The sequence below is a fragment of the Periophthalmus magnuspinnatus genome, chromosome 3 (genome assembly GCF_009829125.3).
Source record: "Periophthalmus magnuspinnatus isolate fPerMag1 chromosome 3, fPerMag1.2.pri, whole genome shotgun sequence".
In the NCBI taxonomy this organism is placed as follows: domain Eukaryota; kingdom Metazoa; phylum Chordata; class Actinopteri; order Gobiiformes; family Gobiidae; genus Periophthalmus; species Periophthalmus magnuspinnatus.
Genome location: NC_047128.1, coordinates 36,614,071 through 36,631,947, shown reverse-complemented (window position 1 = coordinate 36,631,947; position 17,877 = coordinate 36,614,071). Strand labels below are relative to the sequence as shown.

General features: G+C 45.4%; 1 protein-coding gene across 1 annotated transcript; it reads right to left on the bottom strand.

The window, feature by feature from the left end:
* Positions 1 to 8,863: 8,863 nt before the first annotated feature.
* ccnd1 (cyclin D1) lies at positions 8,864 to 15,680 on the bottom strand. Its single transcript, XM_033988825.2, has 5 exons — positions 15,217 to 15,680; positions 13,664 to 13,879; positions 11,644 to 11,803; positions 11,372 to 11,520; positions 8,864 to 11,079 (listed from the first exon to the last, which is right to left on the bottom strand). Exons 1-5 carry the CDS (start codon positions 15,412 to 15,414, stop codon positions 10,921 to 10,923), a joined length of 882 nt encoding a protein of 293 aa, XP_033844716.1. The 5' UTR covers positions 15,415 to 15,680; the 3' UTR covers positions 8,864 to 10,920.
* Positions 15,681 to 17,877: the final 2,197 nt, after the last annotated feature.

Genomic DNA, 17,877 nt, shown 5'->3' with positions numbered 1-17,877 from the left:
CCGAGAGGAGGAGGAGAGGGGAGGAGAGTGGAGGAGGAGTGGAGGAGGAGAGTGGAGGAGAGTGGAGGAGGAGTGGAGGAGGAGAGTGGAGGAGAGTGGAGGAGGAGTGGAGGAGGAGAGTGGAGGAGAGGGGAAGAGGAGAGTGGAGGAGGAGAGTGGAGGAGGAGTGGAGGAGGAGAGTGGAGGAGGAGTGGAGGAGAGTTGAGGAGAGAGGAGGAGGAGAGTGGAGGAGGGTGGAGGAGGAGGAGGGTGGAGGAGGAGAGTGGAGGAGAGAGGAGGAGGAGGGTGGAGGAGGAGAGAGGAGGAGGAGGGTGGAGGAGGAGAGTGGAGGAGAGAGGAGGAGGAGAGTGGAGGAGAGAGGAGGAGGAGGAGTGGAGGAGGGTGGAGGAGGAGAGCCGGCGCCTAGCACAGAATGTGGAGGAATGCAGGAGCAGGTGGTGAGTGGTGACATGAAAAGCTCTGGTGACAAATGCAGCCGAGCGGCTCCAGAGAGAAAAGAGCACGAGCTGCACGGTGTGTGTGTGTGTGTGTGTGTGTGTGTGAGTGTGTGTGTGTGTGTGGGGGGGGGGGGGGGGGTGTGTGTGTGTGTGTGTGAGGGGGGGGGGGGGGGGTGAGTGTGTGTGTGAGTGGGGGGGGGGGGGGCTACAACACAAACTAGACGCTTGAGATGAACCGACCAGTTGCTGTTGTGAGTCAGGACCAAATATTTGTTATAACAGCAGCAGTAGTAGTAGTAGTAGTAGCAGTAGTAGTAGTAGCAGTAGTAGTAGTAGCAGTAGCAGTAGTAGCAGTAGTAGCAGTAGCAGTAGTAGTAGTTCTGGTTCTGCAGTGACGTCTCTGTGTGTCCTGAGTGTCTCTGTGTGTCCTGAGCGTCTCTGTGCGTCCTGAGCGTCTCTGTGTGTCCTGAGCGTCTCTGTGTGTCCTGAGCGTCTCTGTGCGTCCTGAGCGTCTCTGTGCGTCCTGAGCGTCTCTGTGCGTCCTGAGCGTCTCTGTGTGTCCTGAGTGTCTCTGTGTGTCCTGAGCGTCTCTGTGCGTCCTGAGTGTCTCTGTGTGTCCTGAGGACTATGGGCTCCACAGACTCATGTTTCTTCGCTTTTTATTGTCTCTTTTTTTTCTGTGGAGATGTTGTTTTTGCCCCATAATAATTATTGATTCAAGACTCAGACGTAGAAACCTGTTCTTTAAGGAGAAAGACACACACACCCACCCCACACACACACTCACACACACACACACACAAGACTCACTAATGAAGGTCCAAAGTTTCTGATCTCATTTGATGAACCTCTTTATGAATGTTAGAGCTCTGGATGTCAAAGTGTCTGCAAAACTCCCATTAGTGTTGTCACAATCCTAAAATAAAATCAAAGAATAAAAAAGAAATGCATTTGATAGTCACATCTTATTATGTCCAGGTCGATAAAATCCACACATTGGACATTGGGTCCATCCGGATTGGACGGCGTTTGAAAACAGGATTTTTACATCTTCAAAATCGGCGCTTTGAGCTTGTTATGGCCTAAGACTCAAGTAAATACTTTTAAAAACTGTTTCTGCCTCAGTTTGGAGTCCACCACATGGACAGAGAGGACAAAACCCAGACCAGACAGAAGTTTGTGACACGTTTATTACAGGAAGGTGACACAGAGAGGAGGACACAGAGGGGAGGACACAGAGAGGAGGACACAGAGAGGAGGACACAGAGAGGACACAGAGGGACGATGAGTCCTCAAACTGCTCGTTCCTGGGCAGGACACACCAGAGAGTTGCTTCAGGGTCTTGTTTCACAGTCTCACACAGGCCACTACTCTGAGGATGGAACCCAGAAAAAACACTCACCTTGGCTCCCAAGTCTCGGCAAAAACTTTTCCAGACTTTGGAAACAAACTCGACCAGAGGGATCCCATGAATACGGAAAATATGTTGGACAAGCAGATCTTCAGTGTCTTGTGCTGACAGAAATTTGGCTACAGCAACAAAATGGATTGATTTGGAGAATCTGTCAACGATGGTAAGTTTTACAGAGTTACCTTAGGATTCAGGTGGGCCGGTGACAACGTTGAGTGCGATGAGACCAAGTGCGACTTGGGACAGGAAGAAGATGCAGGCAACGAACTGGAGGTCGATTGGTTGATTTGCCTCAGACACACACAGTACAGGCAGATACTCCCTGATATCTCTCTCTGTCGATGGCCACCAGAAACGACGTTGGAGCAATAGAAGAGTTTGTCAAATTCCAGGGTGACAGGCAAATGGAGACATGTGCCCTCACCGTATGACCCGTGAACGCAGCTTTAGGATTCAAATAGGTGCTTCAGTGGTCCATTACCTGGGTCTGGTTCAGGTTTTTGTGCCTCTTTAGAGATTCCATCTTCCAACTCACCGCAAAAGGAAGCTCTGCTCTTTCCAAGTAGTGCCGCCATTCCTCCAGGGCCAGTTTCATAGTTTACGGTCTCCAATGGAATAGTTGTGTTCAGCAGGAGATAGGCGGCGAGAAAAAACAACTTTCTGGTCTGCAGGGGAACGCTAAGAAAGAACTGCTCCATCTCCAGAGTCAGATGCATCAACTTCAACAATAAACTGAAGAGATGGACAAGAAAAGTGCAGAACAGTCTCTTTAACTCTTGAAAGGCTCAGTGTCTGGGGACACGATGAAAGGGACTTCAGGAGAAATGAGACGAGTTAGGGGGGCTGTTACTTGACTGAAGTTTTTAAGAAAGCTTCAGTAAAAATTTGCAAAACCAAGGAAATTTGAACGTGCCAAAGATTTACTGGTTGGGGCCAATCTGCTATTACCTGAATCTGAGCTGGTTTATTTGCACAATTCATTCACAAAGTAATTCAAAGTGTTTTACAGAAGAAGAAGGACATCAGCCACAGGACACATGTGCTCGTACCTCCTGGTTCTAGTCCTGACCCGAGCAGCAGTGATCTGGATGTTCTGGATGTTCTGTTCTGTCTTAAGGCTCGAGGCCAGTGAACAGGACATTACAGTCGTCTAATCTACTGGACACAAATGCAGGATAAGTCTCTCTCTGGTTTGGACAGTTTACCTTTGATTTTTCACATGTTTTTAGGTGTAAAAGCTGCAGATGTTACTGATTATTACTGATCAGTAACATCTGATTGTTTCTGATTTGTAATGTAGTGCTCCATAGCTTCTCTTTCAGGATGGAAAAGATTGTAAAGACAAAGAAGAGACACCAGGAAGCAAGTCTATGGCACAGTCATGGTCGATGCAGTGGCAACGACAAGGCATGGTCTTTGCTGAACACTTTCTGAAGGTCATGGTAGTCACTGGGAACGTTGGACGGGTGAGAAGGTTCGAGTGGCACAGGTGCAGTTTTTGGCTTGCCACAAAATCATCAGAGTCATCCTTTAAAACAATCCATCCTTCAACTGTTTCAAAAGACCGTTTACAAAAACTGTCTGCAGAGATGCATCATTCCATCCAGCTTCAGCAGCCAATGTTCTGAACTCAACATAATGTTCCACCACACTCTGTGTGCCCTGGTGAAGAGTGAGGAGTGACTTCTTTTCCTTTTACAGGATGGTCAAATACTCTTTTAAGTTCAGGTCACAGTTTTATCATAGCTTTGTCGTATTTCAGAGTCACTTTGCCGTTCAGCAGAAGCTCAGTCCAGAACATTTCTTTGCAGCAGCTCCATAATATGAGCAGTTTTTGAACAGTCTGTAGCGTAAGTTACTGGCTTTTGACTAAAAACTAAGGAACATTGTAGAAGAAAGTCCCCGCACTGCCCCATATCACTTTGATAGTGGTTTGGGTCTGGCACATGTGCTTCCTTGAAGAGCTGGGCTGGGTCTGGAGGAGCAGAAGACTGGGCCTGGTTCTGGGAGGTGGCAGACTGAGATAAGGCAGCACTCTGAGAATGTGCAGAGGTTTAACTCATGGACCACGGTCTTCAACTGAGCAATCTGGGCAGAAGTTATCTGTTGGCGCTCCATTAAACGCCGTAATCGTTGATCATGCTGCCAGAGGACGGCCCCTTGGTCGGTGATGGCTCAGACGAAGGAATTTGTTTCTATTGAGTCCATTTCTGGCCAGTTCGTCCTGTCACGGTGAACAATGACCCAGAAGGACCAGACGCAGCTGAGTTTGTGACACGTTTATTACAGGAAGTGAGGATTTGATCTCACAGGTGGAGCAGGTTTGTGGAGGTGAAGAAGAGACAGGCTGGCGGGTTATGAGAGAGGCAGAACATGTTCGTCCTGCAGCTGAAGAGTAGACTGAGACTTATACACATTATTTTAACAACTTTTAACCCCAGACATGTCCTGATGAAGCTGCCTCGGTTTGGAGTCCGTTAGATCAAAACTCTAGGACAAGTTTGTTAAAGTACGAGGTCTACATTTTGGACGCCTCAAGTCTGACCCAAGACGGCCGACGCCCTGTGCGGTTTTATCTGGAGCTGTTCTATGAGCTAAGTTTTATGAGCCCACAATGAAATAATAGGCTCTGACAATGTTTGTGACGGATAGATTTTTTTTTTTCAAAAAATTGACATTTTGTTGAAACGTCACCACGCCCAACATTTTATTTAAAATGTAATTGATATCCTTTTATTGCACATGGGCTTTGTGTCTTTTGACCAGGTTTGAAGTGTTTTTGATGAAAACTGTTGGAGGAGATGTCAAAAGATTATGATGAATGATTTTGTCGATCCAGGGTTTGATCCAACATGGCTGACTTCCTGTGGGGTTTAGGGTGGGGCTTGTGGGGTTTAGGGTGGGGCCATAATATATATATATATATATTTACATGTCCTGACGTGACCTATTTTTGATGCTAAGTTTCATTTTTCTACAATGGCATTTTTCTGGGCCGGGCTCCTATTGGTGCAATGTAAATAGACTTTTAAGGTGGCGCTATTGAGCCGTCTTTCTTTTTTTTTTTCTGGATCTTCACTCAAAATTAGAGCTCACTGAAGTATCTTTTTATTATTGTTTACTCTGAAGTTTACCCTTTTCCTCAAAATTGTGCAAATACAAAAGGCTCTGGAGCGAGCGCGATTCAGACGATTCAGACGATTCAGACGATTCAGACGATTCAGACGATTCAGACGATTCAGACTCAACTCGACCCTAATAATGACCACAGTTTATTTATGTTACACAACGGTTATGATTAGACTAAAAAAATAGATGGCAACATCTCTGTTTTACCACATGATGGTTTAAATTGTCAGAAAATGCCTTTCTTGCTCATAAATTGTCTCTGTGTTTTGAATGGAGTTTTCTGTTTTAGAATTCAGCGATACTTCCTGTATTTTTATTCTATTTTCCCACAAGCATCCACTTATTTAAACTGTGATAAATGTTTACGATAATCCACCAAAACAACTGAACTGTCCCACGGAGTGACCAGCCTGAGGACAGGGTTTGAAAAGAGGAAGATGTGTCTCCAGTGCAGACTCAGCACATCCTGTTGGGCTAAAGCAGAGAGCTCTGAACACGAGCTCTGAACACGAGCTCTGAACACGAGCTCTGAGCACGAGCTCTGAACACGGGCTCTGAACACGGGCTCTGAACACGCGCTCTGAGCTCTGAACACGAGCTCTGAGCACGAGCTCTGAACACGGGGTCTGAACACGGGCTCTGAAAACGGGCTCTGAGCACGAGCTCTGAACACGGGCTCTGAACACGAGCTCTGAACACGAGCTCTGAGCACGAGCTCTGAACACGAGCTCTGAACACGAGCTCTGAACACGGGCTCTGAACACGGGCTCTGAGCACGGGCTCTGAGCTCTGAACACGGGCTCTGAACACGGGCTCTGAACACGGGCTCTGAACACGAGCTCTGAACACGAGCTCTGAACACGGGCTCTGAACACGGGCTCTGAACACGGGCTCTGAGCACGGGCTCTGAGCTCTGAACACGGGCTCTGAACACGGGCTCTGAACACGGGCTCTGAGCACGGGCTCTGAGCTCTGAACACGGGCTCTGAACACGAGCTCACACCAAACTGCTGCAGCATTTACTTCAAACTTTAAAGACTATGTCTCACAGATTTGCTCATTATGTTATATTCAGTTTGACAGACCAGTGCTTTCCCCTGTGATATTTAAATACACGCTGCCTGAACATAACACTAATGTTTGGGTTTTACCCTGTAAAAGATTGTCCAGAACAATCTGTCAATCAAAGTCACTTTATTCGTCTCCGAGGGGCAGTTTAAACACTGAGCAGTAAAATACAATAATAATAGGAAAGCTCAAACAAAAGTGTGAGTGCAGCTCCACAGGTAGAGTCCTGACGTCCTGTGTCAGTGTGAGGAGAGGAAGGATTTATGCACAACTGGTACAACAGAATTCAAAGCACTTTACAGAATGCTTGTATTGCGTGTTGTGTTTTATGTATTTGCCTTGGGACTACGGATGAAAACTAACTTTGTAGCTAAAACTCGACATATTTACATCTGTTTTATACTGATGTTCATTAATGTGCATTGTCCCTATCAAATAAATAAATAAATAAATAAAAAAGGCATTAAACAAGAAAAGTGCAGAATAAAAACCTTTCAGTCACAGATAAACAGAACTGTTTTGAGCCTGGATTTAAACATTGTCAAAGTCGAGGCCTGTCTCACATCTTCAGGACGAATGTTCCAGGTTTTAGCTGCATAAAACTTAAACACTGATTCTCCAGGTTCAGTCCTGACTCTGGACCAGCAGGAGGCCGGTCCCTGAAGTCCTCAGAGTGTGAGATGGTTCATGTGGGAGATGTTCTTTGGTGCTGGTCCATGGAGAGACTTGTGCTTTAAACTCTATTCTCTGAGCCACATGTTTCTGTGGCCAAAGATGATGAGTTGAGTCTTGTCTGAGTTTATCTGGAGAAAGTTGTTTTTCCTCCACACACTGATCTGTTGATGCAGTGAATCCACTGGTCCATATTCACCTGCTGCAGTGAGACATAGATCTGACTCGTCTGCAGAGTTGTGTGTGACACATTATTGTTGTGTATTAACTGTCCTAACAGCAGCATGTAGAGACTGAACAACAGGGGTCCCAGGACTGACCCCTGGGGCCCCCACATGTCAGGGACATTTTATCTGAGACACATTGTCCAATTTCAACAAAGTACTCCCTGTTTTCTAGATAGGACTTGAACCAGTTTAGTGCAGTACCACAGATGCCCTCCCAGTCCTCTAGTCTCTGTAAGAGGATCCCATGATCCACAGAGTCAAAGGAAACACTCAGATCTAACAGGATCAACACTGAGACTGTGCATCAGTGTCAGGAGGACGTCATTTGTCCTTGATCAGAGCATCTCAGTCTGTGGTGGGTCTAAAACCTGAAAACACCAAAGGAGTTGTTCATTTGGAGAAAGTTAATAAACTGTTGGTAAACAGCTTTTTCAAGGACTTTGCCTAAAAATGGCAGATTAGAGATCGGTCGATAATTGTTCAATATTGTGGCATCAAGACTGTTCTTCTTTAGGAGAGACTTGATAACCACAGTTTTCAAAGCTCTTGGGAATGTTCCAGATTGAAGTGACACATTAGAAACAGCTTAAAACAAACAAAAGTGTCCCTCGTCTCTGTCCTCTGTGTCCTGCAGCATCACAGCAGCCTCCAGGGGGAGCCAGGACTCTGAAAACACAACAGGAAACACTGTCCTAATCCTCTGACTCTGCTGATGAGACGGGACATTCTCCTCAAGTGTTTCCTCTGGAACGTCTTCTGTCATATTTGGTAGAAAGTCTGTTGCATTGTAGTAAAATGTGTGTAGCATTTCAGAGCTAGCTGGCTAGCATAGCCATCTCCAAACAGGGTCACCATGGAAACAGAAAAAATAAACTGCTCAAATCACAGTCCATTATTCTTTAACTTCTGTCCTTTAAACAGCACAAGATACACTTCTTAGTTTGTCAAAATCCCTAAATATTAAGTAAAAAATCTAGCATAAAAATCTTTAAACTGTTCTGTGTGTCAGCCTGTCAGCCACAAGAGCAGCTAACCACAACCATGACAACCACGGAACTGCCCTGTCAGGTGAGGAAGGACTGAGGAAGGATAAAAAAAATATTACTGTCTCACTCACAAATTGACAAAAAAAGCCAAACGTATGAGTTTCACGGGGGATTTATCTCTGCAGACCAGAGTGACCTGAGTGCACCGACCAGAGGTGAGGCCACAGCAAGGGAATTTCATTTAGCTGTCAATTAAAACAATACTTTAAACGTGTTCTACACCATTAAATCTGCAGTTATAAGGAGAGACGACACAGAAGATGAGACATGATGAGGATCTGTCTGGAGCGCGGTGGAGGTTTGTGGAGACGGTCAGGTGCACAGACTCTGGAGCACGGTGGAGGTTTGTGGAGACAGTCAGGTGCACAGACTCTGGAGCGCGGTGGAGGTTTGTGGAGACGGTCAGGTGCACAGACTCTGGAGCGCGGTGGAGGTTTGTGGAGACAGTCAGGTGCACAGACTCTGGAGCACGGTGGAGGTTTGTGGAGACAGTCAGGTGCACAGACTCTGGAGCGCGGTGGAGGTTTGTGGAGACGGTGCCACAGATTTATAGCCTGGGTCAGTTTCCCTCAGAGCAGCCGTGGATAGAGAAATAATGAAATGTGAAGCATTCTGGGAATATCATGAAAGGGTCTGTATCAATTCAAGGCAGTATTTATACAACAGCATGAAATAAAAAGGGTGAACTCTGCAGTCCCAACTCCAGGGTTAATTTAACCCTGAGACGGATCATGGGCCTAGACCACAGCAGAACTAATGTGAAACCAACAGAATGACACACTGACAGTGTGTTTGCTGTTTCAGAGCGGAAGTGCCTCTCTCCCACTTCCTTCTCACATCACATCCATAAATGAAAGCTCCACGCAGCAGTTACAGCTTCTAATTCATCTTTTATTGTGTAGATGACCCAAATGAATACAGTTGTAGACAACCTACATGATGTAGAACAACTGTGAGGAATGATTTGTAAAACAAGAGTCTATGGCTTAATGAGCAGACAATCTATTTACAAATGTAGATGGACTCACTGAAAACTGGAGCAAAAGATGTTTTTTTTCTTAGTTTTTTTTTATAAATATAAAAAGGGGGAAAGGAAGGCCACCATGGGCCCAAAGGGCGGATAAAGTCTCTTTCAGCGAGACAGCTTAACACTCAACAGAGTTACACACATCCCATTTACTGTTATGGCACCAGGTTCAAACTGTGCCGTGGAACTGCTGGAAACACAGCGACAGGCACTGAACCAACAAGCAAGAACTTAACAAACACAAATAGAGATCTGAACTGTCATATGAGGTATCGTGGCTCAAGCATTACTGAAGACGCTCTCATTGTCCTTGTTTTTGGAATAGTACGGAGAATCATTCATCATACACAAAACAAACTGATAACACAGAATCTACATTACAACAATGAGGATGTCAATAACAACATTTTCTATGAGAAAATTCAACCCTAGAATGGCAGGATATTGACATTTATATGTATATCAAAACAACCAAAAATTAGCAGCAAACATCAGGAAAAAGCATCACTGGAATCATTTGTTTTGTCTTTTTCATTTTTCTGTTTTTATTCAAACACGTAGCTGGGGTTTATTTCTATAGCAGCGGATTAAAGGAGTGTTTGTCTCCTACTCTGTCCCACATCCAGGGTCCTCCAGCCCAGCACATCCTCCTCCTCCTCAGTGATTGAAAGTGGCTGCTGCTGGTCCTCCGGTGCAGTCCAACCCCTTTAGCCACTTTCACTCGCCCCACTGTTTTTGTCAGGGAAGTCTCCTCAGATACACAGCCCACGTTTAGAAGTTTTTGTGCAAAATCTTGTCTAAAGCCCCCCCTCCCCTTCTTTTACGTCTTGTAGCTTCGTCCCCCTCCCAAAATCCTTGAGCAGTACGAGGTCAGGTAGAGCACTGGCGTTTAGACTGGGATTTCATGGCAAAGGTTTGGTTATATCAGCACGTTTCATTATGCAAACTACAGAAGGTAATCTAAAAAATAAATACTTTCTCAAAAAAAAAAACTCATTTTACCTTAAGAGTAATACTTCTTTGACTTTACCCCAGTACTGTGCTGATTAAACCAAACCAGAGACGTTACGTGACAGCAGCTTCTACGAGCTCCCAATCCTGACTGGTCCTGTCCCATCCTCCCCCACGACTTCTACTCTGTCCCCAATCCAAACTTACTGTGATTTTTTTTTTAGTTGAGCCAGCCATGCTGACTAAAAGTGCTTTTTTAAGAATAAAAGTCTGAATGGTTTTAGATCTAGTAAGAGAAAGAATGCACACTGGACTGCTGTGCTTGCATGTGCGTCGGGTCAAGCTTCTCAAACTACAGCAAGTTAAACGGTAAAGCAAATCAATGGATGGACAAACAAGCCATTCTGTCCAAACCATTTCATCAGCATCCCACAGCGGCTCTCATCAACAGCGCAGCTCAGAACTACGAAAACAAATGCTCGGAAAAGAAGAGGTATAAGACTAACTGATAAAGGTCTAAATGGATATATAAAGTGACTAAACATAAGCAAGCAGGGGGTATACGAATGCCTGCGATGCAACAAACAGGAGCTCGGACAAGTCTAAAACGCTCTAAGTATAAAAAAAACAAACAAAAAGCCTCTGTCTTTAATAATAATTATAGTTCAGGGCAAACCCTGAAGACAAACTAAGGCCTACGTTACACTTTGGGATGTTTAGTAGGCAAGTCTGTGGTAATTTGAAGATTCCTAGTTTAATATTTGAGGGAAGAGTATCTACTGAATGTCTCTTTGCGTGGCTTGCGCTCCAGCCCTCAGCGTTGCATTCCCTTGTGGGGGCGGGACATTAGCAGAAATGTGACTTTGGGGCCACTTGCGAGTGGGTTCTGGCCCGCAGCCACGTGTCCCAGCCCTCCGTTGTTCATAGATCTGTCTCTTTGTGAGCCGCGTCCTCAGATGTTGACGTCCCGTACGTCTGTGGGGGTGCAGGACAGGTCCACGTCCCCGTCCACACGTTTGCTCTCTGTGCAGCTGTGGTGCTGCTGCTGCGCCTGTCGCAGACTCGACTCCAACAGAGACTCGATCTGCTCCTGACACGAGCGCAGACAGTCCTGCAGAAACACAGAAAACACCATGTTAGAAAAGGAACAACAAACTGTGACACAAAGCACATGCACCATTTTTACACTGACTTCCACGGATTTCAACTGTTTTTGTATAAAAAACTCAGAAGTGAATCTATATAATGGAGGCTAAAAACAATAGCTACAAAATAATGATAGTGACGGCAATTTAGACGTGAAACACTTCCACGACTGTCCAGAGCTCAGAACAAAACAGAACTCCAGGGATGTTCTGGATGAGCATTAGAACATTAGGCTCAGAGAGTGAAAGTGTGTGTACCGGGTCACTGCGGATGACTTGTGAGAGGAAGTTGGTGAGGTTCTGAGAGGATAAGGAGGCGTCATGGCTCTTTAGGTACAGGCCTTGGACTGCAGCGACCACACTGCCGGCCGCCACCATCGAAGGAGGGCTGGCGATGAAGTTCACATCTGTAAACACACAAACAACACAAACACACACCTCAGTGAGTCAACAGTGTGTGGTTCACTCACCACAAACCCACAGTCGTAAAACACACTGTAAATAATTATGAGACTAAAAACATATAATACCTGTAGCACAGAGGGCCACAAACGTCTGCGCGTGTTTCCGGAGGATCTGTTTGGTGGACGGGTGAATCTTCAGCTTGGACAGGAAGTGCTCGATGAAGTCATGCGGCGTGACCGAGGCCAGGTCCCACTTGAGTTTGTTGAGAAGCAGAAGCTCCATTTGCTGTAACCAGACCAGAAACATTCATTCAACCTGAGCCGCTCCAAATGAAACGACTCACAGACATCAGCCTCACGTCAGGTTAAGTTTGAATCTGACTTTAGAATAACAAATATCCTCAAGTGTTTCCAGTTTGTCCTTTGTTCATTCAGTCGATTCATCAGTCGACTACAGTTTGTATTAGTCTGTTTATTATTTTATTTAAGTTTTTTATGGGACCACAGCAGAAAGGAGAAGTGAGAGAGCTGAGGATTTGGTATTTTTGGCTTTATAAGTAAAAAGTCAAATCAAACTCATGATTTTCAAGTTGAATTTGTCTTTACATAAATATTTCCTAGCACTTTTTTCTGTATAAATAGTAGTTTTTGCATGAACTCCCCCTGCAGGTGGAGTCTTGTGAGGACAGTTTGGATCAAATATGTAGAAATACATAATAGTTTTGAGAGTTTTTGTCACAGCCCCTTTTCTTTCACCCAATCGATCGGCAGGTTTAAGAATTTCTTTAATCGACTGCAGCCCCAGTTTCCAAACTTGTGTTTTATGAATGTAATGTGTCTGAATCAGAGCTGCTAAAAGCTGCATCTGCTGTTTCACAGAAGTGTCTGTTCACAGAGATCCTGCATCTCTACTTTACGACCAGCAGGTGTCGCTGCAGCCTGCCGTTTCCTCAGACTGACCATTGATGAAATGTGAGGCCGCAGTGACCATGGGAAAGTCACAGGCGCCATTCAGAGACTCTGCACCAAAACTAACTCTGTCCATCGTCCTCAGCCTCAGTGGACGAGTCGCCACGACCAGAGTCCAGACCTGAGTTTGATCCTAAAGAACAGACTCGATACTCAACACGAACAGACTCGATACTCAACACGAACAGACTCGATACTCAACACGAACAGACTCGATACTCAACACGAACAGACTCGATACTCAACACTAATAATAAATAAAACAAGAAAAACACTTTGTCAATGCACTGTGAAGATCCACTTTAAATGATCGTATTTGTTTTCTATTCCCATGTGTCTTAAATCTGTGTGATCCTCAGTATCCAGAAGGTTCATCGTGTGTGTGTGTGTGTGTGTGTGTGTGTGTGTTTATATTAGTCTATGTGTCTTATACTTGCAGCTCAAACTCATTATAAACATATTCAGGTTCATTTCTGTGAGTGGGAAACATGAGAATCTAGTTTTAATACTAGTTTTAGTATCGATCTGATTTTCGATACTTTTGAGAACCGAGGACCAGGACCACAACAACCGCAGTGCCCTGAATCACAACTACGGCGGTCAGAAGAATCGAAAAGATCAAATAGACTAGTACTGGACCTCTGTGGACCTCTGTGGACCTCTGTGGACCTCTGTGGACCTCTGTGGACCTCTGTGGACCTCTGTGGACCTCTGTGGACCTCTGTGGACCTCTGTGGACCTCTGTGGACCACTGTGGACCACTGTGGACCACTGTGGACCACTGTGGACCACTGTGGACCACTGTGGACCTCTGTGGACCTCTGTGGACCTCTGTGGACCACTGTGGACCACTGTGGACCACTGTGGACCACTGTGGACCACTGTGGACCTGCTGGACACTGAGGATTACACAGATCTAAGACACATGGGACTAGAACACACAGTAAAACATTGAAAGGTGAAAATGACCTTCCACTGTTTAAATAGTGTTTTTTTATTATCATCATGGTATCGGCATTGAGTCTTGAGTACTGAGTATTGAGTATCGAGTCTCTTCCTTAGTATCGAGTGTAAATGTGAGTTTCCTGACAGCTCTGATCATGTGCACAGCCTCTGCATCATGAGCGTGTGTGCTCCTGTGTGTTATGCAACGTCCATGTCTGCACAAGTCTGTTACCAGCAGCTCGGACGGATGAACTGAATTGTCCGTGTAGATGCAGAGTTTCTCTGCCGTTAAGGGGACGGTCTCCTTCATCTTGGAGGCCAGAAACATGCAGGTAGCTCCCAGCAGCTGCAGTCGGGTTTTCCTCGTGGCCTCCACTGATAAAAATCGGTCCAAATAGTTCATAGCCAGTGGAAAAACCTCCTCTTCACATTTCTGCTCCTCACAAACCTGAAAAAAACACAAAGATGCTTCAGACAAACTGTAAACTCTGGAGAGCTGCTGTTACACAGGGACTATTCCATGTTTATTCCATGTTTATTCCACATTTATTAAATATTTATTCCCTGTTTATTCCCCTCCTGCTTTTACCTCCCAAATAAACTCTTGTTATTATTTATTTGCAGCGTTTTCCTCGTGTCATTTTCACTGCTGTGTGAGGCTCAACTGTCCACAAACAATAATAATCATTAAACCTGATTTATTCTGTGCACTCTGGTCATTTTAATCGTGTGTTGAGGCTAATTAAAAGCAGAGCATTAGTTGCAGTCAGTTCTGGTGGAGACACAAAGGTGGCGTCGAGGCAAGTTTCCTCTAATTTCAACTTCGTCATCTTTTCAAAAAATGTTCAGAAATACTTAAAAAATAGTGAGCGGGGTGAAAGCGGTACGAAAATGAAGCTGGAGAGACGCCTGTTCATCTGAGAGTCGAAAGAGTCGAGTCTGAGCTCTGCACAAATTAAAATGAATTAATTTGTCCCAGTGCAGTTCACGTGCTCCGCGCGCCTCTTTGCGCCGCGGCGCAGCGACGCTTCAAAAATTAATTTAAAATGTTTGTGGCGCATTAATGCGGACACAAAGTGCACCTAAATGTGCAAAAGAACACGCAGTTTCAAAGCCGACGCCTCAGGTTCACGGAACATTTCTGTGTTTCTTTTAAAACGCGTTTTTCAGCCGCGACCTTCAGGGACAGAGCCCAGTCTCCTCAAACTAAACAGACTTTTATCAGAGCTGGACCCGTGGATCGGGCTGAACCCGCAGATTTGACTCTGTTCTGATAAAGATCCACATGTGCCGCGTTCAGAGCATCCGCTGTCACGCGCTGTCATCAAACACATTTTTAATGATATTAAAATCCTTCTCATAAACGACGACAAGATGGCGCGTCCTGGCACGGGCCACGCTGCATACGTGTACATTGCTCTCATTTTAGACTATTTTACTGATTTAATTTCTCTTAAATGTGAAGCGCAGAGCTCCGTTTGTGCACGAACTCTTCACTCAAGTGTTTTGTTTATAATGAGAGAGATTGTGAGCTTGTGGAGACGGACCACCCAGCTCCATGAACACAGCCTGTTTCAGCCTTTATGTAACAGCGGCTCTAAAATCACACATTTCATGTGTGTGGAGCTTTAAAGTCCTTCCTGGGACATGACTTGTTTGTCTTTGTTTGTCTTTGTTTCTCTTTGTGCGCGTGGGGCGCGTGGTGTTAGCTCCACTAGCCTCACTACAAGTTCGTCTGCGGCACAAGAAGCACATGACAAAAGTTGCACTTAAAGAAAAACCTACCTCTAACATCCATGTGGCAACTATTTTCCTCATTTTGGGCACAATTTCCCTCTGGACACACTTGAAGTAGTTTGGTGAGGGCAGGTAGTTCTCCTCCGCCTTGAGCATGGTGTGGAGCGCGCGGTCATTGAGCAGGTTTGTGTCCTGGTAGGCTCTCCTGATGGAGTCCACCTCACAGCACAGCAGCTGGTCCTCCATGGCAGAAGTGTGCTTTAAAACCCAGTATAGTGTTCGACGCGCTGTTTCCGCGGAGAGCAGGAGGAGCAGGAGGAACAGGAGGAGCAGGAGGAGCAGGAGGAGCAGGAGGAGCAGGAGCGCACACGAGGAGACTCTTGCGGAGGTGAAATGACTCTGTGCAGCTGCTCTTGCTCCTGCGGTGTGCGCCAGCCTCTGAAGAACAACGCTGCGCTTTGCCAGACAAAACCCTGCGTCAGGAGCGCGCACGTCGCCTCGGCGCGCGCCCTCTACGCGCACGCGGCGCACACACACGCACACACGAGCGTGAGCAGCGCGCGAGGCCGGGAGCGGGGCATGCGCGGTTACGTCAGCTGAGAAAGAGGATCAAAGAGAGAGCAGACCGAGGGAAGGAGCCGATTCTACACAGATATAAGGAGGGGGCCCCCGGCCCGGGCCCCCGGCCCGGGCCCCCGGCGCGGGCCCCCGCCTCCTGTGGCCCAGTAGCGGCTGAGGAGGAGCTGGGAGGTCCGGGCCGGAGCAGAGGGCTGTGCCCCGGCGGCGGCAGGGGGCGATAGTGAGTCGGGCCTTTTCCTCTGTCCCAAAGAGCCGAGTGTGAAGAGAAGCACATGGAGCAGCACCACCCCCACGGTGCGCCACCCGCCCCCACGGTGCGCCACCCGCCCCCACGGTGCGCCACCCACACCCCACGGTGCGCCACCCGCCCCCACGGTGCGCCACCCGCTACCACGGTGCGCCACCCGCCCCCACGGTGCGCCAACCGCCCCCACGGTGCGCCACCCACACCCCACGGTGCGCCACCCACACCCCACGGTGCGCCACCCAGACCCCACGGTGCGCCACCAGACTCCACGGTGCGCCACCCGCTACCACGGTGCGCCACCCGCCCCCACGGTGCGCCACCCACACCCCACGGTGCGCCACCAGACCCCACGGTGCGCCACCCGCCCCCACGGTGCGCCACCCAGACCCCACGGTGCGCCACCCAGACCCCACGGTGCGCCAACCGGGTTATGGAGGTGTGGTGTCCTCTGAGTCTGATACAGACATTTAAACTTTATCACTGACAGAACATGAACTTTATTTGTTTTGTTTTTATTTTTTATTTTTTTCAGTTTTGTTTCACACACACACACCCACACACCCCAACACACACACCCCCTCACACACACTCTCACACACACACACCCCCTCTCACACACTCTCACACACTCTCACACACTCTCACACACTCTCACACACTCTCACACACACACCCAGCGGGAGGAGACTCGAGCTGCACCAATCAGAGAAACCTCTGTTACTAGGCAGATGTCGGTCTGACTTTTCATGTGGGGAAAAGTTCAGCTCTGGGAAAAGTTTAAAGACTAAATTAAAGTTTTTTGACTTTTAACATCATCAGTCCAAAGTGTCATCAGAGTGCTACGAAAGAGAAACAAAACAACGGACAGGCCTGGAAGTACTATATACTCTGTACTTTATACTCTATACTCTATATACTCTATACTATATACTTTATACTCTATATACTCTATACTATATACTTTATACTTTATACTCTATACTTTATATACTCTATACTCTATATACTCTATACTTTATACTCTATACTTTATACTCTATACTATATACTATATACTTTATACTCTATACTATATACTTTATACTCTATATACTCTATACTCTATATATTTTATACTTTATACTCTATACTATATACTTTATACTCTATATACTCTATACTATATACTCTGTACTTTATACTCTATACTCTATATACTCTATACTATATACTTTATACTCTATATACTCTATACTCTATATATTTTATACTTTATACTCTATACTATATACTCTATACTATATACTATATACTTTATACTCTATACTATATACTTTATACTCTATACTATATACTTTATACTCTATATACTCTATACTATATACTCTGTACTTCATACTCTATATACTCTATACTATATACTTTATACTCTATACTATATACTTTATACTCTATATACTCTATACTATATACTTTATACTCTATACTCTATACTATATACTCTATACTTTATACTTTATACTCTATACTTTATACTCTATACTCTATACTCTATATACTCTATACTATATACTTTATACTCTATACTATATACTCTATACTCTATATACTCTATACTATATACTTTATACTCTATACTCTATACTATATACTCTATACTTTATACTTTATACTCTATACTTTATACTCTATACTCTATACTCTATATACTCTATACTATATACTATATACTTTATACTCTATACTCTATATACTCTATACTTTATACTCTATACTTTATACTCTATACTCTATACTCTATATACTCTATATTATATACTCTATACTATATACTTTATACTCTATACTCTATACTCTATATACTCTATATTATATACTCTATACTCTATTCTTTATACTCTATA

Coding starts and splice junctions, on each gene's coding strand:
- ccnd1 (XM_033988825.2), bottom strand. CDS start 15,414: ATGGAGGACCAGCTGCTGTGCTGTGAGGTGGACTCCATCAGGAGAGCC. Junction 11,804..13,663: donor TTCATCCGTCCGAGCTGCTG/GTAACAGACTTG, acceptor GTCTGGTTACAG/CAAATGGAGCTTCTGCTTCT. Junction 11,080..11,371: donor AAGTCATCCGCAGTGACCCG/GTACACACACTT, acceptor GTGTTTCTGCAG/GACTGTCTGCGCTCGTGTCA.